The sequence below is a fragment of the Rhinolophus sinicus genome, linkage group LG05 (assembly GCF_036562045.2).
Source record: "Rhinolophus sinicus isolate RSC01 linkage group LG05, ASM3656204v1, whole genome shotgun sequence".
In the NCBI taxonomy this organism is placed as follows: domain Eukaryota; kingdom Metazoa; phylum Chordata; class Mammalia; order Chiroptera; family Rhinolophidae; genus Rhinolophus; species Rhinolophus sinicus.
Window position 1 is genome coordinate 67,706,245 of NC_133755.1, and position 25,330 is coordinate 67,731,574.

General features: G+C 45.0%; 1 protein-coding gene across 2 annotated transcripts in view; it reads right to left on the reverse strand.

Moving 5' to 3' along the window:
* Positions 1 to 340: 340 nt before the first annotated feature.
* CREG2 (cellular repressor of E1A stimulated genes 2) overlaps positions 341 to 25,330 on the reverse strand; it is a 30,563-nt gene continuing 5,573 nt past the window's right edge. The window contains exons 3-4 of one of the 2 annotated variants that reach the window (XM_019753785.2): positions 3,675 to 3,788; positions 341 to 2,678 (exon numbers count right to left, since the gene is read on the reverse strand). In XM_019753785.2, the coding sequence (XP_019609344.2) occupies positions 2,531 to 2,678; positions 3,675 to 3,788 (262 nt within the window). In that variant the 3' untranslated portion in view covers positions 341 to 2,530. Of the gene's footprint in view, positions 2,679 to 3,674; positions 3,789 to 12,795; positions 15,716 to 25,330 lie in introns of those variants that run through there. The other variant, XM_074332398.1, reaches the window with a different exon arrangement.

Genomic DNA, 25,330 nt, shown 5'->3' on the forward strand with positions numbered 1-25,330 from the left:
TTTGATAGAAATTGCATTAAACCTGAATCTGGGGGAGAATTGATATTTTTACTGTTTTATGTCCTCCAATCTATGAACATAGTAAGTCTCTTCATTTATTTAGGTCTTTGATTTCTTTCATTAGCATCTTTTCATTTTCAGCATATAGATCCTGTTCATGTTTTGCTAAATTTATACTAAACTCACTTGCTAGTCCTCAGAGGTTTCTTTTGTGTTTTTATTAAAAATAAATTCTGTGGAATTTTCTATGTAGATAATTATGTCATCTGTAAATGGGGGTACTATTATTTCTTTATTTCCAATCGTATGCATTTTATTTCTTTTTTTTGCCTTATTGCCGTGCCTTATTGCCATAGAACTTTCAGTACAGCCTTTAAAATTGTAATCCATGTAAATTTCTAGAGATGTGCTGAAACTTACTGCCCTAAATGGGGCCTATTAGTCTCAAACAGAATTTCAACACTCTTCTTAATCATCCACCCTGTTCAGATTTCATGTCCTGTAATTTGGATCAGTAACTGATAACATGCATCAGTGTTTATCAATGTCACCCACACTGCAAAGCCCCTGGAAGCTTTGCAGTGAGGAACCTGATTATAAAAGCAAACCTAGCCCAGGAACAGTATCCATAAGACAGGACCAGGAGGCAGTGATGCTCAGAGAATTAAGATCTGAGGTTGACCTATGGAGTGTGTGGTGTGTTCTTCCAGTTTCCCCTTCTTTCCTATAAAATGAGGGCAGCATAATTTTAAACTCTGAAAAAATAAAATATCCTCAGTGACCTTATTCTTGCATATTAAAAATTGCTATTGTTAGGAACTCTTGAGAGTTGATAAAGAATTCTGTGCATCTTCCTATGCTTTTAGTAACAGGCACTTAAAAATGTTTCGACAGGGGTGGCCAGTTAGTTCAGCTGGTTAGAGTGTGGTGCTAATAACAGCAAGGTTGCCGGTTCGATCCCCGCATGGGCCACTGTGAGCTGGGCCCTCCTTAAAAGAAAAAGAAAAAAATTTCAGACAACTCAAACTCTCTTCATGTCTTAATTTTTTAAACAAAAGTGTAACCATTAGTAACACTTTTATTTATTTTAGAAATGTATATTTCCTATATATAGCCGTGTGTTTTTATGTTATGCAACATACTTAACCCACCAAAGAGTGTTTATAGCCATTACAGAAAGACAGAAAACTGGGGACTGCTAGATCCTTTGTTGATGTCAATATACAAGGCCTTGGATGTGTCCACATAGATCCACGTAGGCCTTGGATGTGTACACAGATATACAACGTAGTTTCTTGTCTTATGTGCAGAAGTTCCTGCACATAATTTGTAGAAATTTAAAAATCTGTAGTGAGAATCACATTTCAGAGAGTCTTTTTTTCTTTTTTTAAGAAAGTCTTGTTAAATCATCTACAGGCAGATCAGTCATCCCTTTACTGATTTTCCTGGTTCATTGACTACCTGTGCACTTCAGTCACTCTTTTGCTGTGTTCAAACTGGAAATCTTCTAGGTACCACTCTGTTCATTGTGTGCAGTGAGGTCTGGGTCAGACCATGGGATGCTGACTTAGCCTCTCCGAGCCTCGGTTTTCTTGTCTGTAAATGGCAATGATTCTATGCGAAATTGGTTGTAAGGCTTGCATGAGATGACCCTGTCAAGGGCCTGGCAGGGAGCCTGGCTTCCGTTACTTCCTTCTTTCCTTTCTTCTCTTACATGTTGCTTTTGCTTCCTTCCCCGGTTCACCGTCTCCTTCTCCTCTCTATACAGCACAGAATGAGGTGCTTCTTATTTTGGACTCCGTTCCTCACGCCTAAGAAAAGGGAACCCTCTGTCAGAAGCCGTAGCTGTGGGGATGGTGGGAGCTGCCTGCCAAAGCTGCTCTTCCCCACGAATGCATCTCCATGTCCTGCTTACATAGAACAGGCCTGTGTGTGAAACTCTGTGCGTCCTCACACGGTTCATCATATCAGAGGGAAAAAAGCTTCATAAGTGACCAACACAGTCTAGCAAATGTGACATCATAATTTGCAATCCAGAAGTGCGACGAGCAATCCGCAGCAAACAGTCCTGCCCCGTCACCCTAAACACGAGACTGTGGCCGCGGGAGGCGTGTGTGGTTCCTCTGTGGTTGCAGTGACCTTAGGACCAAGACACTGTTTTGGATACAGCAAGCAACAAAAATACTCTCACAATACAAAGCAATGACACTGTACATACAGGCATTTTTTTTTCTTGTCTTAAGGAATGGAACAGAAACTGTCTCAACGTAACACTTTGACAACCAACAGTGATTCCAGATAGGTGAGTCGGACTGACTACAACGTGAATAAAGATGACACACATGAAATACCTGTGTGAACTGGGGATTTGCAAACGACCACATTCCCCTGGCCACCCTCTCCCGCTCTGCTGTGAGGATGACAGGGCTGCCGGAACCTTCCACAGGAGACAGCAGCCAGTAGCTGTCCGGCAGCATCACTTAAAAGGTGTTCATTTTCTGCAAACACCGAGGACTCTCTTCTCGCTAGATCAGGCCTTCCTTGGAACTGCTTTGAAATATTCCTCCCTCGAAATGCCCGCCAGTCCTCCGTACCACTTCTGCAGCCAGATGTGTTCTATCCTCATCTTCATAAAGAACCACTCATACTGGCGAGGCCACTTCCTCATCACCGGGTGCCTGTGGAAACAAAGGCGAGGACGTGATGGTCTTACCAGAGGGTTCACCCTCTCAGAGCACAGGTCCTGACTCCAGTGCCCTTGGCCAGGTCACACGGTCCTCCGGACTCCAGGCCTCATTTGGGCTGAGACGGGCTCAAACCAGCCCAGGGCAGAAGCCAAGGAGTCGGGAAGGCAGGAAACTGGTTCCCACAGGGTGGCCAACAGCTCAAGTCTGGAGCCAGGCTCCTAGACTGCAGATGAGCTGTGATGGATGCCTCGTGGGCAGTTTGTCCTCTCAAGCCTGGGTCTCCTCACCTGTCACGTGGGATGATGATGGCGGTACCCAGACCACAGGGCTGCACAAGAGCAAACAATTAGGCACACAGAAAGCCCTGCATAGAGGAAGTGCTCAGTGAACACCAGTCATTGTATCAGGAAGCAGAAAGAAAGGCTTTATGCATTCGGTATGAAATGTTGAAAGGATTGGGAGCCCACGAAACAAATCTGTTCATGGGAAGGTTTCCATTCCTGCAGTAGGCTTGGAACTGTTGGGCCAAATTGAGAGCCAAAGAGTGTGGACAGGGGACGCCATTCACATCCGGTCTTCTGCTGTTTACTGACTTGCCTTCTCCTCCAGGCATAGCCTTAAACACAAATCTTATCCTTACGGGCAAGGGCCGTGGATCACTTTTTAAAAACTTCATAAAAATTAAAATTTTACTTTTATTTAAAAATGTCATAAACAAATTTCAAAGTCCAAGCGCAAACTGGGAGAAACACCTATGGCAGCCAGAGTGAGATTGGCACTACTGCCACCAAAGGGCAACTCAGACCGTTGTTTTTGTTTTTGTTTTGTTTTTAATCTTAAAGAATGGAACAGAAATGGCCTCAACATAACACTTTGACAACCAACAGTGATTCCCATCGACTCAGAGGCATCAGGTGCCACGGCCCTGACCTCTGCATTTGATTGCCACAGATTTCTGGGCACACCAACTTGAAAGCATGCACAAACCTTGAAAACATGGCTTGTTTGGCAAATTCCACTTCTTCCGGAGACACTGCCATCACCTGGCCGGTGAGTGTTAATCGGGCACAGCGGGGGTCTTCTGGGTCGACGATGTTTTTTCTGTATTTGAAGAACATTTTTCATATATGAAAATGATGATAGGACATCAGCTGGAAATGCTGAGGATGTTATTAAAAAACTGAAAACAAAATTAAAACAGAGATTCTAACTTTTCATAGTCGTCCATTGTTTCTGGACCTAAATGGACCCACCAGCAGACCATCTGGAGCAGATTTTTTTGGTTCCCAAAAGAATCTGTAGGTAGCACGGAGCTTCTCACTGAGTGTAGCATAGGTAAAGGGCATCTTGCCTGCTGCCCCAGGACGGAGGGTGGCTGGACAAAGCCTACTCCATGCCCCTGGAGAAGCTGCAGTGGTCCGGTGTTGGCCACTGTGGGCTGGGACAGAGGCCCTTCTGGGGGAGCACAGGGGTGGAGGCCGTGGCCAAGGGTAGGTGCTGTGATTGTCCGCTTTTCACAGATGAAGAAATTATGCCCTAGATGGTTTACGTGACTTGCACCACACCACGCAGCTAATGGCGGGGTGGCTCCTGTCCCTGCTCGGGGAGGCTCTACAGGCTACGTGTGTGTTGATCTCTGAGATTTCCTCATCTCATCCATAAACAAACAAACAGAACAAAACAAAACAAAAAAACCCCAGCCTTCAGGGGACTTCCTGCCCCATGATCTCTCACCCCCAGGCAAGCACACCTCTGGTTTCGGCATGCCGCTCCCACTACAGGACATGACTTTCAGTGTCAGTTTTCAGTGTTAAGTACAGTAGCCCTCGTTTATCTGTGGTTTTGCTTTCTGTGGTTTCAGTTACCCACAGTCAGCCATGATCCAAAAATATTAAATGGAAAATTCTGGAAATAAACAAAGCGTGAGTTTTAAATTGCGAACCATTCTGAGTTGTGTGATGAAATGTCACGCTGTCCCGCTCTGTCCCGCCAGGGACGTGAATCATCCCTTTGTCCAGCTTCTCTGTTCTATAGATGCTTCCCACCCGCTAGTCACTAGCTGTCTGGGTTATCAGACTGGTTATCAGAGAGAGGGAGGCAGGGAGGGGGAGAGAGAGAGAGAGAGAGAGAGAGAGAGAGAGAGAGAGAGAGAGAGAGAGACCACATTCACACAACCTTTATTACAGTACATTGTTATACTTATTCTATTGTATTATTAGTTATTGTTAATCTCTTACTGTGCCTAATTGATAAATTAAACTTTATCACAGGTATATATGCATAGGAAAAAAACGTAGTATACCTAGGGTTCAGTATTATCCATGGTTTCAGGCATCCATTGGGGGTCTTGGACTGTATCCCCCTCAGATTAAGGGGGAACTACTGTATTTAAAGGATTATTTTTCAATAAATGCAATACGCATATATTACAGAGAAGAATGGAAAGCGCATATTCATTAAATAAAAATGAGGGTGGCCTTGGGAACTCCTAATGCAACCAAGTGGGCTCTGGCATTTCCTCTTTTCACAGACAGTATACGATTTCTGACAATTAAGTTTGCCGACCTGTTGTAACGATGTTGCTAAACTTTTTTGATATCAGAGGGATTATTCATTATGAATTTGTACCAACTAGACAAACAGTTAACCAAGTTTACTATTTGGAAGGGCGGAAAAGGCTGCATGAAAAAGTTAGATGAAACAACCTGAACTTTTCACCAAGAATTCATGGTTCTTGCATCACGACAATGCACTGGCTCACATGGCACTGCTTTTAGCCAGTAAACAAATAACTGGATTGGAACACCCTCCCTACTCACCTGATCTGGCTCCCAATGACTTCTTTCTTTACCTAAATATAAAGGAATATTGAAAGGAAGACATTTTGATGACATTCAGGACATCAAGGGTAATACGATGACAGCTCTGATGGCCATTCCAGAAAAAGAGTTCCAAAATTGCTTTGAAGGGTGGACTAGGCGCTGGCATCAGTGCATAGCTTCCCAAGGGGAGTACTTCAAAGGTGACCATAGTGATATTCAGCAATGAGGTATGTAGCACTTTTTCTAGGATGAGTTCTTGAACTTACTTGTCTGGCCTTGTGTATCACAAAATGGCTGCCTTGAAGCGTGACTCATTCAAACTCATTCTCAACTCTTAAGTTGCATTCCAATCTTGAGAAGGATACATTTGTTAAGCAAAGCACACGTTTTGCTATACTTAAGGAACCTGCCCAGAAGTTTTCCTTTATTACACATCCTGCTGAGTTGTAACAAGAGAAATAGTGGCAATGCCCACATTTTTAGTTAAATTGCTTCATGTGAAAACATTGTGTCCCCTTTGAAAATGTTGCAATTTCCTGTGTTTTTGACACTGTAAAAATGTAGTTGTTGAATTGAAAAATATCCTTGTGGGTTAAGAGGAAAGAATGATGGGATGCGATCCACATGGTAACCATAAAAATTGAATCTACATTGAATTTTGTAAAAAGCCTGAGGTAGGAGAAAATAAATGAAAATAGTAAACAGGAACTAAATTTACATATACTGGACCACACTGTCATCCATTGTACCCAGTTTATTCGTTTACTACGAAAGTGCATTTCTTCACAGAACTGCTCTGTGATGAAAGCAATGAGATTAGCACTCACAAATAAGTCATTATAGAAAAATACATCACATTTAAATAGGGGGTGTTTTTGCTTCTCCACTGGTGGTGGTTACATAGACTAGAAAGGAGATTCTATATTTAAACAGGTAATAGAAAACTTTCCAATTACACAGTGGGCAACCCAGCTAACCTTGGTAGGTAGGATTACCACCCCCAACCCCACCCCCCCACCTCCAGATGTCTGCGTCCAGAACTCTGGAACATGTGACTGCATTACCTTACATGGCACGGGAATTGAGGTTGACAATCTGCTGATTTTGGATACGGAAATTATCCTGGATTGCCTGGCTGGGCCTAATGCAATCATAAGGGTCCTTAAAAGAGGAAGAGGGAGGCAAAAGAGAGTATTGGAGGGATGTGATATGAGAAAGACTCGACTTGCCATAGCTGGCTTTGAATATGGAAAGGGGCAGGAGCCAAGGAATGCAGGCAGCCTCTCGAGGCTGGAAAAGGCAAGAAAATGGATTCCACTCTAGAAAGGAACATGTCCTGCCTACACCTTGGTTTTAGCCTAATGAGACCTGTGTTGGACTTCTGACTTTCAGAACTGTAACATAATGTGTGTTGTTTTAAGTCACTAAATTGTGGTCATATGTTACAGCAGCACTAGGAAACTAATATACCATCTGAAGGAAGTGGGACTTTAATCCCACCATTAGTCATGTGAGTGAGACACACCTGAGGTCCCAGGCAGGGGCTGCTCCTGAAACGGTCAGTAAATGCAACAGTGACCAGGAAGGAGGATTCTGGGACCCTGTGTACACTGGGGACCCTGATCAATGGCTTTCAACTTATGAGAGCCTACTTGGGTGGACAGGGGCTGCAGAAGACATTCCCTCTTCTCTTGGCGACACACTTTGAATGTTATTTAGGCAGCCACTTCTCCCTTACACAGCTTCGGGCAACCCTAGTCCATCCCCAGATCCCGAGGGCTGGGCTTACCCAAACCATCCAGCATATTCCATTGTTTAGCCACAGTGATGGATTCAGGGATTGGCACAGGAGCGAGGCTGGTCAATAAGGCTCAAGAAGCTGAGGACGTCTGGAATAGCAACCGCCTTATTGTCCTTTGGCATCTACCTAGAGAGATGCTCTCTTTTGCTGGACATAAGCAAGGGGCATGTGTACCTGGAAGTTGCTGGCCGTTAAGAGGAAGCCGACACTGGAGAAGGCAGTGAGGAGAGATGGGAAAATCTCATTTTGGTTGACATTGCAGAGCCCCTAAGAAAAGCCTACACCTGGACTTTCGAATATGTGAACTAGTCAGTTTCTTTAATTCTCCAAGCACATCTGACCTTATTTTTCTGTTTCTTGCAATGGAGAGGTTCTGCCCTAAATGAAAATCTTCACGTTTCTGGAACTCTGTCTCCATTCTCTGAATGGATCATACGATTGAGGCATGCCCACCTCATGTTGGATGGTATTAACAGTAATCCACAAACTATTCTCCGTGCAGACTGAAAGTCACGATGGAACTGTGTGAATTCAGGACACAGTTCCTATATGCAGGCATTTACGTAACGCAGTATCATGCAAAGCAAGGACAGCCTGTATTTTGAGACCATTCACAAATTTATACATTTCCGTGAAATAAGACTATAGGCACCACCTGTTGGGAGCAGTTCTCCATGGGTCTCTCATGTTTCTGAACATCTTGTGACCAGAGGACTAGGTCCCTTTGCTCTGGACCATCTGTTTATAAAGATGTTTATAGAGCAAAGAGCCTTGGAAGACAGTGTCTCCCCGTGGAGCAGAGGGCAGGCTTGTCCTCTGCCCTGTAGGATGCGGATACCTCTCTATCTGGGGCAAAGGGCAGGCAGGTTTACTCTCCGTTATACAAGATTTTGGTTCTCTGGGCTCAGGTCTCCTCTCCTGTAATGCAACCCACTGTGTGTGCAGATGTCACCTGGACCTCTTTGCATCAACTGCTGGAAATTGGGGCTTCGGGGACCTCCCTGCCATAAAATGCTGCTTGTTCTGGCTACTGCTATTACCGTGAGAAATAGAGTCCCTTGTCTCTGACTCAGGAATCTCGTGTGTTCTGCCAGCATCCATGCACTGTGCAAGCTAACTTGTTAGTTCAGACTAACAAGGCTAACTTGTTTGCAAATAGAATCTTAGCCCCTTCACAGCTCTCAGCATCATGTGAAAACATTGTTTCCTTGCTTTGGGTTGGAATTGAATTGGTGAGGCAAAACTATGTATATCGTGTGGATCAGAAACTGATTCGCATGTATATATCTTTGAGTAATAAAACTGGGGGGTAAATGATTTTATAATGTTATCTGTTTCTTAGACAAAAATGTTCCATAGTACATGGATCGTAGAGCAAAATACTGAAAGAGACCTTACTAGTGCGGAAGTTTGGAATCCACTGGTGGCCTCTTTCTTTCTGCATTAGCCCAGGGCCTTTATGGGTCCATTCCTCCCTTGGGGGTGTGAGCAGCAGGGGCAGAAAGAAAGGCCCTGCTCCACCTACTTGAACCTCCCCCAAGTCTGTCAGTCTTCCCCTAGTTCCCCGGTGAGCATTTTGCATGCCCTCCCCCCCCAGGGTGACACACCATCTGCCACTTCCCGACCTCTGTCTCTAGTTAACTCCATTCCTTGGCTCCCGATGGAGAGAGAGAGAGAAAGAAGCGCTATTAAAGAAACGATAACTGACTGCAGCTGTTTTTGAGTTTGGGCATTTATGTGTGACTGGGTTCAAGGTAGTCAATTCATCTCAGAAAGAGCTGCTCTTTTGTTCAGGAAAGCACTTTGTGAGCTTGATTTTCATGGCAAGACCAGACCCGCATTACCCGCCCCACCCCACCCCAGGTGCACCCCAGGCCAGGGTTGGGGAGGAGAGAAACGGAGTTGTATGTGTGCAGTCCTGCAAACGGTGTCCTCCCTGATGGCAGTGTATGCTGGGTTTCTGCAGGCAGCAGACGCAGAAGGGCTGGGTTTGCTGTACTTGGGAGGTTACTGAGACTCCGAGAAGGAAAGGAAGGCACGTGGAGTCTGCAGGGGCTGCCCAGCGGCATGGCAGGAGGTGGGAGGAGGCAGGAGGTGAGTGAGGCACCCTCCATCCCTGAGGTGAGGTGGCCAGTGAGGGGGGAACAGGGGTGACAAGGGGCTTTCTGTCTTAGGCTGTTCCTAGAATCGCCAGATTTAGCCGATAAAAACACAGGGTGCCCAGTGACATTTGAATTTTAGATAAACAACTTTTTCAGTATAATATGTCCCAGATGATATTTGGGACATACTTATATGAAAAGAGTGTTTGTTTATCTGAAATTCAAATGTCACTGGGTAGCCTGTGTTTTACTTGACAAGCTGAACGGCACCTCCTTCCCCACTCTCCTCCCGGGCCTGGTTACATCCAGTGACCCCTGCGTGGCAGGGGACAGGAACCACAGACGTAGCGATAAGACATCCAGAGGTGATTGAGGGGACGGGGATGAGTGCTAGGGGGTGACAGTCACCACCTGAATCATGAGCACTTCTCTGGGAACCCCTGGAAACGTCCTGGCAGACTCTGCCTCCCGCCATGGTCGGTGAGAGCTTGTTTTACTTGAGTTTTGCTGTAAAGGGTGACCCTGGGGACTGAGGGCCTTGACCTGCAGTTTCTATCTCCTTTCAGGTCAGAAAACATTCTTTCAGGGATTTCTCCCCTTTTCACTTGCCCTTGGGGCCTGCAGCCTGTGCCCATCCAGGGTGGGCACCTTGTGACTCAAGGGCATGACTGGAAAAGCCCATTGTGCTCGGGTGGCCACCTGGAGAGCCCAGAGGGAAACTCACCTGAGTGAGGATCCTGGTAGAGAGTGGCAGGACCTGTACGGAACCACCCTCCCCCCTCCTGGTCCCTGGCTACGTTCATTTCATTCCATTGAGTCACTGCTCTGTTTCCCCTGCTGGCAGTAATGCTTGCGCATGCAGCCTGGCACTTCTTTTTAACCTTTTCTTACTCTATTTTTTCCTAAAGCAGAGCCTAATATGGTATGTGATAGCTTGAGCCGGGGAGTCAGGGACCAAATATTAAAAGGGTCTGTTTTGGGGGAGTGGGCTTCCTGCCCACTGGCATGGATCCATGAGGGAGAACTGTTCCAAGGCATGCACCCCATTATACTGGGGTTCCAGCATGCTGCCAAATAGGACACCAGTGGGGAAAAAGTGGCTTAGAGGGCCTGGGGTGTCACAAAGGAAACAAGAAGGCAGTGATCGTGTGCTCAACTTATTTCCAATCAAATGACAAGATTTCCTTCCAAATATCTAATCTTCTTTGAGAGACACAATCCCCCGTTGCTACAATTTCTCTTCTACTCACATTTTTATGAGCTACAATTTTCGAAAAGCTTCGCAAGGGATGCATTTTTCTAATCAATATACATGCAACCTTCTCAAACACCTTCTGTCTTGTTGGTGAGTATATTTACAGGTCTGTATTATTTTTATGTATTTGTGTCCGTGGTAAAGAAAATGTTAGAAGAAAGACTACGTTATGTTCTTTTAAAACTGAGGAAGTTAAATCAACATACATAAGCATACTGAGCAAACGACATTAAAAGATTCTTTAAAATACAGGAAAAAAATGATTTTATGTGATCCCTGACAGACAGGGATACAATTTCAATACACCGGGTCACCCAATCCTGTGACTGGGACAATTACCAGCCACACGTAGTGCTTCTCAACCAGGAGAGGCTTCTGCCCCTTAAAAGGCAACTGGAAACTTGTGGGGCATCTGTCTTGTCACAGTAACTGGATTGGGGGCTCAACCTGCACTTAGTGGACAGGGGGCGGGACTTCTAAATGTCCTGCAATGCATGGGACTATCTTGCTCAGTGAAGTGTCCCCCCAACATGTAGTAGAAGCCCGAGGCATGCCGCTGAGCTTGGTCTCTGATGTATACAGTCAGGTAGTAAATGGAGGGCATTGTACAGATCAGAGTTTCTTAGCCTGGCACTGCTGATACCTGAGGCTGGATAATTGTGGTGGGGGCTGTTCTGTACATTGTAGAATATTTAGCAGTGTCCCCAGGCTCTGCAGCAGCACTCCCGCCCCCAAGTTGTAACAAGCAAAGGCATCTCCAGACATTGCCACATATCCCCCAGGGGAGGGGACCCCCACGTCCCATTTGAGACCTTCTGGCGCAGACGTAGGTACCTTTACAGGTTTTGTGGAAGAAGAGGAGAGAGTTCCCTCTTATGGTTTTGTACTTTGTTGCAGAAATGTGGGTGTCACAGGCAACAGAGACTAGAAGGGGATGAGTAACTTTGGTGTGGAAAAAAGGGAAGTAGGCATGAAACTGAGGCTGGGAGAGGGACCTTACTGGGGAAAGGAAGGATTTTTCTAGCACTGTTGACTACTCATGGTAGGATTCTGCCATAAGTTTAAAGTGGAGGTGTCAGCCTGCCCCCGCAATGCTGAGCCCTCTGGGTGCAGGAACAGTGGAGAGGACAGGGTTTAAGGGGATTGGGTGTTAAAGAGCCAGGCGGGAGCTCCACAGGGAGAGGGGCAGAGGAGGTGCAGGTGGTCTCAGAGGTGATTATAAAGACAGACCACGGAGTCTCACCTGGGCAAAGAGAAAGGGGCCCAGGAGCCAGTGATGGGTGGTGGGTGACATGGTGATGGACGCAAGGGATTGACTGCCTCCATGTGGTCCAAGCATGTTGCAGAGGGGTTACTCGGGCAAGAGGAGGACACGGTAGGTTGCTCAGAATGGGGACTCGGATGTGGTGCATTTGCTACTGAGTAGGATGGGTCATCCACACACTGCTGAGGGTGAGAGTAAGAGGGTAGCAGCAGGGAGGAACACCATGGGGTATCTGTAGCTCCCACCCACCAGTTTTACTTCTGCCCTCCCAGGTAACCCAGAACAAACAGAATTCCCCTTCTCTGGCCTAGACTCTGGGACACCCACAGAAATCACTTATGCTTTTTCTAAGGCTGTGTTTTCCTCACCTGTCCGGCTGCTTTTGGTTTGTCTATTTCCCTCTTAGACTGTGGTAACCAGAACTGACCTTCATGCTCTGGGAGAACGTATGTAGCATGGAGGAGGTCGGCCATGTCCACCGTCCCATTCTCCATCTTTATAAATATCACATTTTAAAAGTAAGCATCTATATTATAAGTAAGTAATATCATGACTCTCCCAAAATGCCAAAGACAGTATTAGCATACATTAGAATAAATCACCATGTTTCTATCTATACTTGCAAATGCATTTAAACTGCTACATCCCTGGTTGGTTGGATGATGCCTCTCCCAAGATGTCCATGTCACAATCCCCAGAATGTGTGACTGTTACTCTATAGGGCAAAGGGACTTTGCAGATTAAGGGAAGCATGTATTTTATGTTATGTTATTTCATTTTACATTTTATTTTATTCTTAATTTAATTTTAAGTCATACCAGTATAACGCCTCTTACTGTCCCAGTGAATTTCCCCCCCATTTTTTCCTCCCTGGCATCATTTTCCTGGTTATGGCTTTGGCCTCTCCTCACAATTTTTCTCTGTCTCCCAAGCAGGAGTCACTGCATTCAACTCCCAATCAGTTCAGCCCAGAACCCTCCCACTGGCTCCCAGGTTCCCACCACTTTCCAGGGGATTGCTAAGGGTCAGGGAACCAGAGGCATCCTGCTTAGCGTTCAGATTAACCCCCACCCTATTAAGCAATCTCTGTTGGGCATTCAGCCAGCTGTTCATCCAGCCAGTGTCACACGAGGTGTAACAGAAATAAACAAATATAAGTCTATCCAGCTTTACTGTGCACTAATTCCCATCATTCTGCCTTGTGGATGGGAACCTCACCCACGTTTTCTGTCCAATATAGCAGAGCAATCTACATACATTGGGTAGACAGTAGTTTCCTGACTTATCACCTGAGTAAACCTATCTGAGAAAGGGATGGCATTTTTGACATGACATCCTCCCCAGCCAGTATTGCCTGGTGGTGGTCACTTCTTCTTATTTTAAGATAACACAAACTAGTTTTTAAAACAGTCTGTTCCAGAATAACTATGAAAGTATTTGTCTTTGTCTACAGACCCACCCAGCCTCTGATTTTTGCGATTCTGGACGAATTTGTCCATTTTTAAGTTGTTGATGCCTTTCCCAACCCTTGGGCCAAGGTACCAAGGTACTTATCCATGCATTCTCTGAGATTCATTTTTTTTTTGAGATTTTATTGGGGAAGGGACATAGGACCTTATTGGGGATCAGTGTGTATTTCTAGGACTTTATTAAGGAACAGTGTGTTTTTCCCAGGACCCATCAGCTCCAAGTCAAGTTGTTGTCCTTTCAATCTTAGTTGTGGAGGGCGCAGCTCAGCTCCAAGTCTAGTTGCCATTTTCAATCTAGTTGCGGGGAGTGGGGGCGGGGGCACAGCCCACCATCCCATGTGGAAATTGAACTGGCAACCTTGTTGTTAAGAGCACGTGCTCTAACCAACCGAGCCATCTGGTCGCCCATGAGCTCAGCATCAGCTCATTCTCTTCACTCTAGTTGTGGAGGGTGAAGCTCACTGGCCTGTGTGGGAATTGAACAGGCAACCCTGTTGCTCAGAGCTTGAGCTCTAATCAACTGAGCCGTCCGGTCACCCCTCTCTGAGATTCTTAAAGTGAAATTTGTGTTGTCCAGAAGGCGTTGACATATGTATTTAGAGGAAAGAGTGCTCCATTGCATTTCTTTACTCATTTTGGGCTAGAATTTTCTCTTACCCAGTACCAAATCTTGCGATTCAATAGACCTGAGCTGGCCACACACAAAAGGACAGGACATGCAAAAGGGGGAACCAGGTCCATTTCCAGGCAGGAGAGAAGCTGGGATGCCTGACAAGCAAGTCACGATTTAGCGTGACAGTTCAATTTATAACCCTTTTCTCTGCATTTTTCACATTTCTCTATCATTTTCATATGCTGAGAATATGTTAAAATTTACATTCATCAATTGAATGTCAAATATGTTGGAGCCATTTAATATTATATTTTAAAAGCAAGCAATCACGACTCCCAAAATGCCAAAGACAGCCTTGGCATACGTTAGAATAAATTACCGTGTTTCTATCTACACTTGCAAATGCATTTAAACTGGTACATCCATCTGTGGTTGGTTGAATGGCGATCCCCCACCCCAAAAGAAGATGTCTATAACTTAATCCCCAGAATACATGAATGTTACCTTATATGGCGAAAGGGACTTTGCAGATGTGATTAGATTAAGGATCTTGACATGGGAAGATTATCCTGGATTGTCCAATGGGCACGATGTAATCACAAGGGTCATTACAGAGGGACACAGAGGATCAGACTAATAGTCTGTAGGACAATGGAAGCAACAGGTTAGAGTGAAGCAAGGAATGGGCCACTCGCCAAGGAATGTAGGTGGCCTCTTGGAGCTGAAAAAGACAAGGAAATGGATTCTCCTCTCAGAATCTCAGAAGGAACCAGCCTTGCCAACCCCTTGACTGTAGCCCCGTAAGACTCATTTCAGACTTCTGTCCTCTAGAACTGTAAGAGAATACATTTGTGCTGTTCTGTGCCACAAAGTTTGTGGCAAATTGTCATCACAGCAATAGAAAATTACATACCATCCCTCCAGGGTGGAGTCAAAAATTCCATATATTTAACCACTAAATGTTTAGCTTCATTATGTTGGAGGCTTTGTGCTGGCTGCTGGGGTTGGTAGAGAGCCATGAGGACATAGTCCTTGCCCTCATGGGGCTTGCGCTCCAGGAGGAGAGGCAGACATCAGACAGCATGCTATACAATTAATGGTTTATTCACCAGATATTATAACATGGAAACCTGCCTGTTTCCTGACCTTCCAAACATAGGTGGGTTTCCACTTTATAACATCAACACGGAAACATGGAAAATGAGTGGGAATCAGGTAGAGAGGGGCAGGGAGCTCACTCTAGACAGATGGAAGAGCGTGGGCAGAGGTCTCCAGGCAGAAAAGAGCCAAAGACAACTGGGACCAGGACGAAGGCAGGGGGAGGGTTACGTCAGAGAGGTGAGAACTGCCTCATGGTGGCCATGCAGGCCTCGCAGGCCATGTTAAGATTTTTAAAATGACATCGTAAGAGCAATGGGAAAGCCCTGAAGCATTTTCAGTAAGGGAGTGGAATGATGAGACGTGCATTTTGAAAAGATCCCTCGGACTTTAGAAGGAAATGAGTTGGAAAGGGGCAAGCAGGGATCCAGAGAGTCTTTAAAGAGTCAGGAGTACTTAAAGAGCACACAGGTGAGCAACAGTGAGTGAGTGACAGAGACACTACATCTGGCCCAGGTGTAGTGGAGAGAAGCTGGAGAGAGGTAGTCAGCTTGGAGCGAGGTTTGGGAAGTTGACCAGTCGAACTTTGCTGAGTGGCCGTGAGCTGTAAGAGGGAGAAGGAGCCGAGAGTGACCCCCGAGGGTCTGTTCCAAATAGCCGAGTGCATGGGGAGCCCTCTGGGAGAGGAGGGCGCAGCTGGACTTGAGGTCTGGGGCTCAGATGGGAGGTCTCAGTGGGGAATGTTGTTTGGGCGTCTCTGGCACATAAGGGTGGTGTGTGAGAGTGAGTGGGGTAGAACAGGGAAAGCGTGTAGAGTGAGGAGTCCGTGAGCTTGTCCATGAGCGTTTCCGGGGCTGATAGAGCCCTGTCAACCATCTGCAGGCCAATGTCCCCCAGAGGATTTAACACAGAAGTTTTCCCACATGTGTCCTATATCCTTTCCCTCCTCTCACCGGTGGAGACTGTCATCCTGGGAGGTACGCAGCATGGTTCGTGACCCAGTGGGTGTTGAAGTGAATGTTTTGTTGCAATAGGCTGCCTACATGTACCTGCATGAAGGTGTTTAAGACAAGTTCAGATCTTGCCCCATGCCGTCGTGTGCAACTCATGTGATGGAAACTGCATCCGAACAACTTAAAAAATATATCTACATTTTTGTAGGTTCTGTAGCTTCTGAATTAGTTCTGTATGAAGGGCATTGGAAAAGTTCACGGCCTCCAGTATGCAGCTGACATGGGGAAGCAGGGGTGCAGGGGTTAACAGCCAGGGCCGAGGGGCCAAGATGGGATTGAATCCCAGCCCCATTAGAATTTGGGTTGTGGGTCCTTGCACAAGTTCTTCACACCCTTCATGCCTCAGTTTCCTCATCTGTAAAAAGGGGTTACCAATAGTACCTATCTCATGAGACTTTTTAAGGATCACATGGGTTATATATATCAGATGCTTAGAACACCACTTGGCACAGAAAAGTGCTGAATAAATTATTCTTATTATGCTGATAAAGTATAAAATGTGAAAGGGCACTATCATTTTTCACCTCCTCTTCCTGTCTCTGCTACCCCCAATTCTGCATAGAGGAAACAACTCTTAGTGACAACAGCTACTATTTGTTCGTCCTGGCCACGTGCTGGAAATTTCACACACTGAAGCATTTCATTCCCACCACACACTGTGAGCATGGTACTCCCATTTTAGGAGTAAGGAAATGGAGTAAGGAAATAGAGGCCCAGGCAAATTAAGCAAGCTGTTCAAGGGCAGGCATATATTAACTGGTGGCTTAGGATTCAAACCAATGAAATCAAATCAGCAGTTCTTTCTCCCTAACGTACAAACTAGTTCTCACATGTAAGTGTCCTGTAAGAATTCCTGGGTTGTTCCTTCAAAGTGTACATTGCAAGCCCCCATCTGCAGAGACTGCTGGAGCCCAGGAATCTGCATTTTACAAGCCGACTTAGTGGCTGTCCTGGTCTCAGGCTGCTGCTCAAGCCCGTCAGAGGGTCCCAGAACCAACCTCAGTCACGTGCCCAGGTGCAGAGCTAGCAGCCAGGTTGGGGCTGGGGGCTGCGGGTCATGCCCATGATCTGGTGATCTTCCGGGATGAGGGCTGGGTGCCCTGGCAGCTGCTCACCTGTCTGAGGGGCTCGCTGCAGGGCTGGCCTGTAATTGGGTGCTACTCTGAGGCCACTGCCAAGTTCCACCAAGCTCCATCTGCTATTCCTCTGGCATGGCCGGGACCCTGTCCTTGGTGCTTGCTACTCAGCTCTGGCTTCTTAGAGTCACCATGACTCCCCCGCCTCTCCTTGGATGACATCTATGAAAAACAGGGCAGCAACTCCCTGTAGAGCTGCTGCATAGACCAGATGTGCTCTGCCTTCTTCCTTATCCTGCATTACTAGGGATTCTAGCGTGATCGCTCTAGTTTAACATGTAACATAACATTATCTAATGATACTACCCCTGCATTGCATGTTCAGTTGTCCTTTCCAAAATCCTACATGATTTCTTGCTCAGAGATGTGCAGCAAACAATGAACTAAAAAAAGGGGAAGCTGTCTGGAAGTTGAACACGTCCTTCATTGGAAAGGAAAGAAGGTAGCTACAGGGAGAGCAAGTGGAGGGAGGGGGGGTCATGCCAGGATCACACCTGTCCGCAGAGACTGTGCATGGAGAGAGTGGACGGTTATGGAGACAAAACACTGGACTATCCATTTTTCTGACTTCCAGTTCTCAGTCCAGTTTCCTAACCTGTAAAACAGAAGGCGGGAGTGGATGGCTAGGGCCCTTCCAGGCTGTAACTACTTCTAAGCCCACTGGAGTCTCGTCCTGTTTCACAGGGAAAGCTCTGCTGCTTTGTGAATCATACTGCCTGCAGCCTGGCTAGCCTCAGCTATGCCCGCTCTGTGGAGAGCGCAGGAGAAAAAGGCAGAAAAGAAGTGGTGAGTGAACCAGGACCAGCACAGGGGGAGCGTGCAAACATCCCCATCCTGGCTGGCTCCTCAGAGGGAGGGGCTGAGGACAGGGCAGTCCCAGGAGGCTGAGCACTAGTCACTCCTCATGTGTGAGAAGAAAGAAAGAGAGTCAGACAGAAAATGAAATGCATCCTAGGGAAGAAATTACTAGGACTAGAAAACTGAACACAGGCTTAAGATGGGAAGAGAGAGGTAACGAAAGGAACTTTCAGGAGGTTAGTGCCTTATTTCTGAAGGACAGGTCAGGTTGAGTTAGATGAGATGGAAATGATGGAGAGGTGTATGGATGGACAGAGGGGAAGTGAAGATGCCGAGACAGCAGGGACCACAGCTACAGGGTGGAATTCTACTCCTCTCCCCTATCGGAGAGGCGTCACTCTAACAGTTAGTGACCTTTTATACACATGGTCATGTGTCACATCTTGCTGTCTCAGTTCAAACGACGGGTGACAAATAAGCGGGAAGGAGCGCTTGTGTCTTTAAGTCTTAACTCAGCATGCCTAGGAGACAGTTAGTATTCGATAAATACCATTTGAAAAAATGTCTTATTTTCATCAATGTCTTATTGAGTGTGTTCTTCTACATACCATATGCTTAATTTAATTAATGTTTAATTGAGTTCATTATCAGTATCTCTCTACCTTGTCTTTACATTATTAGAATTACCCCTTTCCCTTTCAAATTCCTTTGTAATCCAATTAATTAAAATATTTTTTCTTGGTCAGACATTTTCTTACCATTTCTACACACTAGATAATTTGGGTACACTTCTGTATTATCTCAAGAAAGTCACTTCAATTATGTGCTTTTCTGATAGAGGAGGCCCAGCTGAATGGAAGCAAAAGGGCATTGACCAAGAAAATACACAACTAGGACGTCAAGATTGAACCCTTAGTTTTTCGGGTTCTTCCAATGACAAAAGAAGAGATAATTAGATAAAAATGCATCAAGAAAATATTTGCAAATTATATGTCTGAGAAGGATCATATCCAGAATATATAAAGAACTCTGGCAACTCAATAATAAAAAGATAAATGACCCAATTAAAAACTGAACAAACAGTTCTCCAAAGAAGATACACGGATGGCCAATAAGCACATGAAAAGATGCTCAACATGTCTAGTCATTAGGAAAATACATATAACACCACAGTAAAATACTTCTCATCCATTAGGATGGTCATAATATAAATGTCAGGTAATAACAAGTGTCAGTAAGGATGTGGAGCAACTGGAACCCTTGTACATTATTGATGGGAATATAAAATGGTGCCACCACTGAAGAAAACAGGCAGTTCCATGAGAAACAGAAACTCATAGACACAGACATTAGTTTAGTGGTTGCCAGAGGGTAAGGGGGGTGGGGGGCGGGGGGTGGGAGATGAGGGTAAGGGGGATCGAATATATGGTGATGGAAGGAGAACTGACTCTGGGTGGTGAACACACAATGGGATTTATAGATGATGTAATACAGAACTGTACACCTGAAATCTATGTAATTTTACTAACAATTGCCACCCCAATAAATTTAATAAAAAAAAAAAAAAAAAAAAGAAATAGAGGAGGAAAATGTAAAAATAAACAAATAAATAAATAAATAAAATTAAAAAAGCAAACAAACAAAAAAAAACAGGCAGTTCCTCAAAAGGTTAAACATAGAGTTACCATATGATCCAGCAATTCCACTCCTAGCTCTATACAAAGAGAATGGAAAACATACAGGGTCAGACAATTAAGTTTGCGAACTCTAGCTACAAAAAGTGCTACATCCCTCATTGCTGACTATCACGACGGTCATATTTTAAGTACTCCCCTTTGGAAGCTATGCACCACTGCCAGTGCCTAGACCACCCTTCAAAGCAATTTTGGAACTCTTTCTCTGGAATGGCCATCAGAGCTATCGTTGTATTACCCTTGATGTCCTGAATGTCATCAAAATGTCTTCCTTTCAATATTTCCTTCATTTTCAGGTAAAGAAAGAAGTCACTGGGGGCCAGATCAGGTGAGTAGGGAGGGTGTTCCAATACAGTTATTTGTTTACTGGCTCAAAACTCCCTCACAGACAGTGCTGTGTGAGCTGGTGCACTGTTGTGATGCAAGAACCCTGAATTGTTGGCGAAAAGTTCAGGTTGTTTTCGTCTAATTTTTTCACACAGCATTTTCAGCACTTCCAAATAGTAAACTTGGTTAATTGTTTGTCTGGTTGGGACAAATTCATAATGAATAATCCCTCTGATATCAAAAAAGTTTAGCAACATCATTGCAACAAGTTCGCGAACTTAATTGTCAGACCTCGTACGTCCATACAAACACTTGTACATGAATATTCATAGCAGCCTTATTCCTAATAGCCAAAACATGAAAGTAAATGTCCATCAACTGATGAATGGATGACTAAAAATGGATAAATAAAATGTGATATATTCATAAAATGGAATAGTATTTGGCCATAAAAAGGAACGAGGTATTGATATGTACCACAACATAATGAACCCTGAAAACATTGTGATAAGTGAAATAAATCAGTCACAAAACTATATATTGTATGATTTCATTTATATGAAATGTCCACAGTAGGCAAATCCAGAAAGACGGAAGACAGATTAGTGATCGCCAGACGCTAAGGGCCTTAAAACCCTAAAAGCTTTCTGGAGGGTATACTTTATTTATCTATTTTTTTAAAAAAGATTTTTATTGGGGAAGGGGAACAGGACTTTATTGGGGAACAGTGTGTACTTCCAGGTCTTTTTCCAAGTCAATTGTTGTCCTTTCCATCTCAGCTTCAGGTCCAGTTGCCATTGTTAGTTGCAGGAGGTGCAGCCCACCATCCCTTTAGTAGGAGTCGAACCAGAAACCTTGTGGTTGAGAGACCGGACTCCAACCAACTGAACCATCCGGGAGCTCAGTGGCAGCACAATCTTAGTTATAGGGGGCAGAGCCCACCATCCCTTGCAGGAGTCCCCACCATCCTTTGCAGGAGTTGAGGAACTGAACCGGCAACCTTGTGATTGAGAGCCCACTGGCCCATGTGGGAATCGAACCGGCAGCCTTTGGCGTTAGGAGCATGGAGCTCCAAACGCCTGAGCCACCGGGCCGGCCTGAGGGAGTACTTTATGCATGTTGCATACCTGTCACTAATGCATGTCATTTCAGTTCAAGATGGCATCATGTGTAACACGCGAGGACAATGTTTGTGAACTAGATGGGGAGAGGGAATCAAAAGATGCAGGAAAGTGGTTGTATGAGGAAAGAGGAACTGGAATAATCAGTGGATCAGCAAATGGACCCCCTGGGAGCTTTGGGGACAAAGCTTTATGGAGCTAGAGCAAATTTAGGGAGAGAGAAGTGGCTGCAGGTTGCTATGGGAGCTGGTCAGAGACGAGTGGGAGATGGAAGAGATGCTGGAACACCTGTGCGCTGAGCTTTCTCTCTGCGGAGTTTGCTCCTCTTCCAAGACAGCTCTTTCAAAAGCTCCTCAGGTGACTGTTAGCTTCAGGATTACAGGGATATGTGGGCAAAAGAGAAGAGGTAACACGAATCTGGACAGAGAGCAATTTATTTAGAAGAATTATATGTTGCCTTCAAGGGGAATGAACAAAGTTCAGTGAAGAGAGATGGAATTCAGCTTCTCTCTCTGCTTAGGGCTGGGACCTGTGCTGTGAAAGGCACACCATGTCTCAGGTGCACAGGCTGCAGACAGAGACACATCTTGGCTATCAGCAAGCGCCTGCGAGCACACACTTATTCTGTGGGCTGAGGTTTTCATCTATCATTCAACAGTGTCTTTTCTGCCTACCAGAACAGTTAAAAAGATGGAGGTGGGGAGACGAGTGGCTACGAGGCATTTACATTTCTGGACTCTCTTTGTTTTCTTCACAGAAACAATGATTAAACTCATGGCATACTAATTTAGTTATTTGTGCTCAGTAAGGCTTACCCTGTACTCATGGCATAAAGGCAAACCAACCCTCCCACCAACACCGTCCCCTTTGTGATCCTGTTTCACCAAAGCGGTTTCTTCTCCTGTCACTGCCTGTAAAATGCAGGGGCTGCTATAGGACAGGGCAGGAATCAATGTCCAAGCATATTGTCCCAAACTTTCTATGTGACACCACTTCTTTGATGTGTCATTCCTCAGTGTTGAATTGCCTCTGCAATATGAACCCCTCCAAGAAGTCATTTCGAGAGGTCATCATTTGGAACGGCTACCACGGCTTCCCTACACCCACTGGGCTACAGTCTGTGTATGGTCTGGCACTGCTCCATCAGTAACTAGATTCGTTCACACAGTAGAATCTGCCTGTCCTCTGATGCCAGACCACACGGAGGCCTGGTCAGTAGCTCTGATGCGAGCTGCTGCTCAACCTTGGGCAGAGACGCCTTCAACCTGGGAGAGCAACAGGGGCTGTGTGAGCCAGGGCACCAGCCATGACAATCGTTCATTAAAAATGTGTTGGGGAAGAGGGGAAAAAATGTTTTCAGTTCCTCCTTTCTTGATAATCAACTAGATCTACCTAGAAACCCAGCATTTGCCCAAACTATCAACTGAAACTTTTTCATTTCAAGGAAAGCCTATTTTGATTACATTTATGTCCAGATCTTCAAAATGAAAGCTGACCCAAATACCATCAAGCAGAATGTCACTCAGTAGAAGAGCTCCCGCGGGCTCGCCAGGAAGGTGCAAACCCTAAAACCCGTGGCGTTTGAGCCTGTAAGCTCCGTAAGGAAAGGTGTTTCAATGGAAGAGAAATTTCTCGGGTGGGCTTTCTTTGTCAATCAATATTTATTGACTGTCCAGACAACTGCTGGTCTGAGCATAAATTTACGTAGTCGCAGGATCATGTCACATGTGAGAGGACAATGAGGCAGGAGGGGGTTGCTGATAATCGGTGGATCTTATAAACTGAGAGCTTATTCCTAATTTGTCACCTTAACCTGAGCTAGGAAATAGATTCCCATCCCTAATTCATCTAATAAATTAAATTAAGAAGTCACTGCACTAAAGAGCAAACAGAATAATGGAATGAAACAGACGTTAAATAAACTAACAAAAGTTAGGCAAGACACGTTTGTCGGTTGTGGTCTGGGTGGGTAGTAACGTCACACAAGGTGGAAAAGCCACTGCCCTGTGGTTCTCAGGCTGTAATCTTGACTTCATTTTACAAATGACATGAGCCTCCCTGGTGGCCAGATCACAGTTCTCAGCAAGCATTTGCCGGAAATCCAGGAAATGCATGTGAGAGCCACTCAATGTCCTCATTACCCCAACGCAGTGTCAGAATTGCCCCGGAGCTCTTTCAAACTATGAACACTGGTCCCATAAGAGGTCTGGTCCTTGGGCTGGGGGAGGGAGCAGACTGTCCAGGTCATTATGACATGGCCCTCTCATCCTGTCTCCACGCAACTGAGAGTCATGCTCCACTCTAAATTTGTGAGAGTTGCACTTTATAGCTTCCTGTATCAATCTGGATGCGCTGCTCTCGCCTACTCTGTCTTTATCATTCTTGGAGTAGCCTCCCTCCACTCATCCATGGGCCCAGAAGGCCCTCAGACAGCTTCCCCTGCCCTCTCCATGCAGCAATGGCCAGTGAGGCACTAAGTGGATCAGATAGTTCATTTGCCTCAGGAACTTTGTTGGTGACTTTGTCTCAGGGAAACTAACCTGGTCCTTTTGCAGAACTGAAAGGCACTTTTATATACTTATTATTCTGTCAGATTTGTTTTCCAAATTATCTCCTCCAGGAGGAAGGAAAGAGTAAGAGCAGCCAATTTAATATGCCCTGGGGTGGGAGTCTGGACAAGTGTGTCCAATTAAATCCGGTAGCGTATTGTGACATTTTAGAGACAGGAAGTTCAGGGACTAGAGGATCAGGATGATGAAACATTTGGGGAAAAAGCCATAAGTAGATGGGATGGACTATCCCACGTTGAATTTTACAGATTCATTTAAAATGTCTTGGAGGTGGTCAGTTGGTTAGAATGTGGTGCTAATAACACCAAGGTTGCCGGTTCGATGCCCGCATGGGCCGCAGTGAGCTGCACCCTCCTTAAAAAAATTAAAATAAAATAAAATAAAATAAAATAAAAAGTCTTTAAGGTCCTTATGAAGCTATAAAATATGCAGACATATTTCTTGCTTTCATTATTCTCAAGATATTGGCCTCTCCCAGCTTCAGTTAAGGAAACAACATCTGCTGTGTATTTTCTTTATCATTAAACTTCCTGAGATTTTTTTTGGGAAACTCAATGTCCTTACCCATATCAATTTAGATCTAACTTTATCTTTAGTACACAGGCCAGTTAATGGACCTAAGGATCAATTTGGGGAGATATATGTGTCAACATACATTTGGGGGCTACTGCGTGCAAGGCATTTCTTATACATATAATGGAATATTATTCAGCCACGAGAAAGAAGGAAATCCTGCCATTTTGTGACAACTCAGGTGAACCTTGAGGGTCTTGTGCTAAGTGAGATAACTCAGCAGAGAAAGACAAATACTGTATGATGTCACTTACATGTGGAATCTAAAAAAGCCAAACTCATACAAATATAGTGTTGCTTACCAGGGGCAGGTGGGGGGCGGGGACGAGGAGATGTCGGCCGAAGGGCACGGACTCGCACTTGGACGATGAATGAGCGCACAGCACAGTGGTTCTGTCAATAGTACTGTATTATAAACCTTAAAGTTGCTAAGAGGCTAGATCTTAAATGTTCTCGTTACAAAAAAGAAATTACCATTGTGTGACACGTTAGCTAACACTACAGTGAGAATCATGTTGAAATATGTAAATGTATCGAACCAACACTGTTGTACACTTTAAACTCACACGACGTTATAGGTCAATAATTACACAGCAACAAAAGAGTATTTCTTAGCTACATGCCAAGCACATATATCAGCTTTGATTCCAACACGCTTTCTGGTTAAAGCGCTCAACTTAATACAACGAGGGTGTAAATAAAATACGAAGTCATGAGCCAAGGATCCGGCACACTACAGGTCCTCCTAGGCCACATTAGGGACTTTGTTATTCCCAGGGTCAGATTTGGGTTTTGAAAGATTACTGTGGCTGCGGGATTGAAGATGAAGTCAAGGTGGTAAAGAGTAGATGAGGGAAATCAATTGGGGCAACTTTAGTGTATGTTGTCAGAATAGATAATAGTTGAATGTGTGAAAGTATACACACACACACACAAATCTATCTATCTATCTATCTATCTATCTATCTATCTATCTATCTATCTATC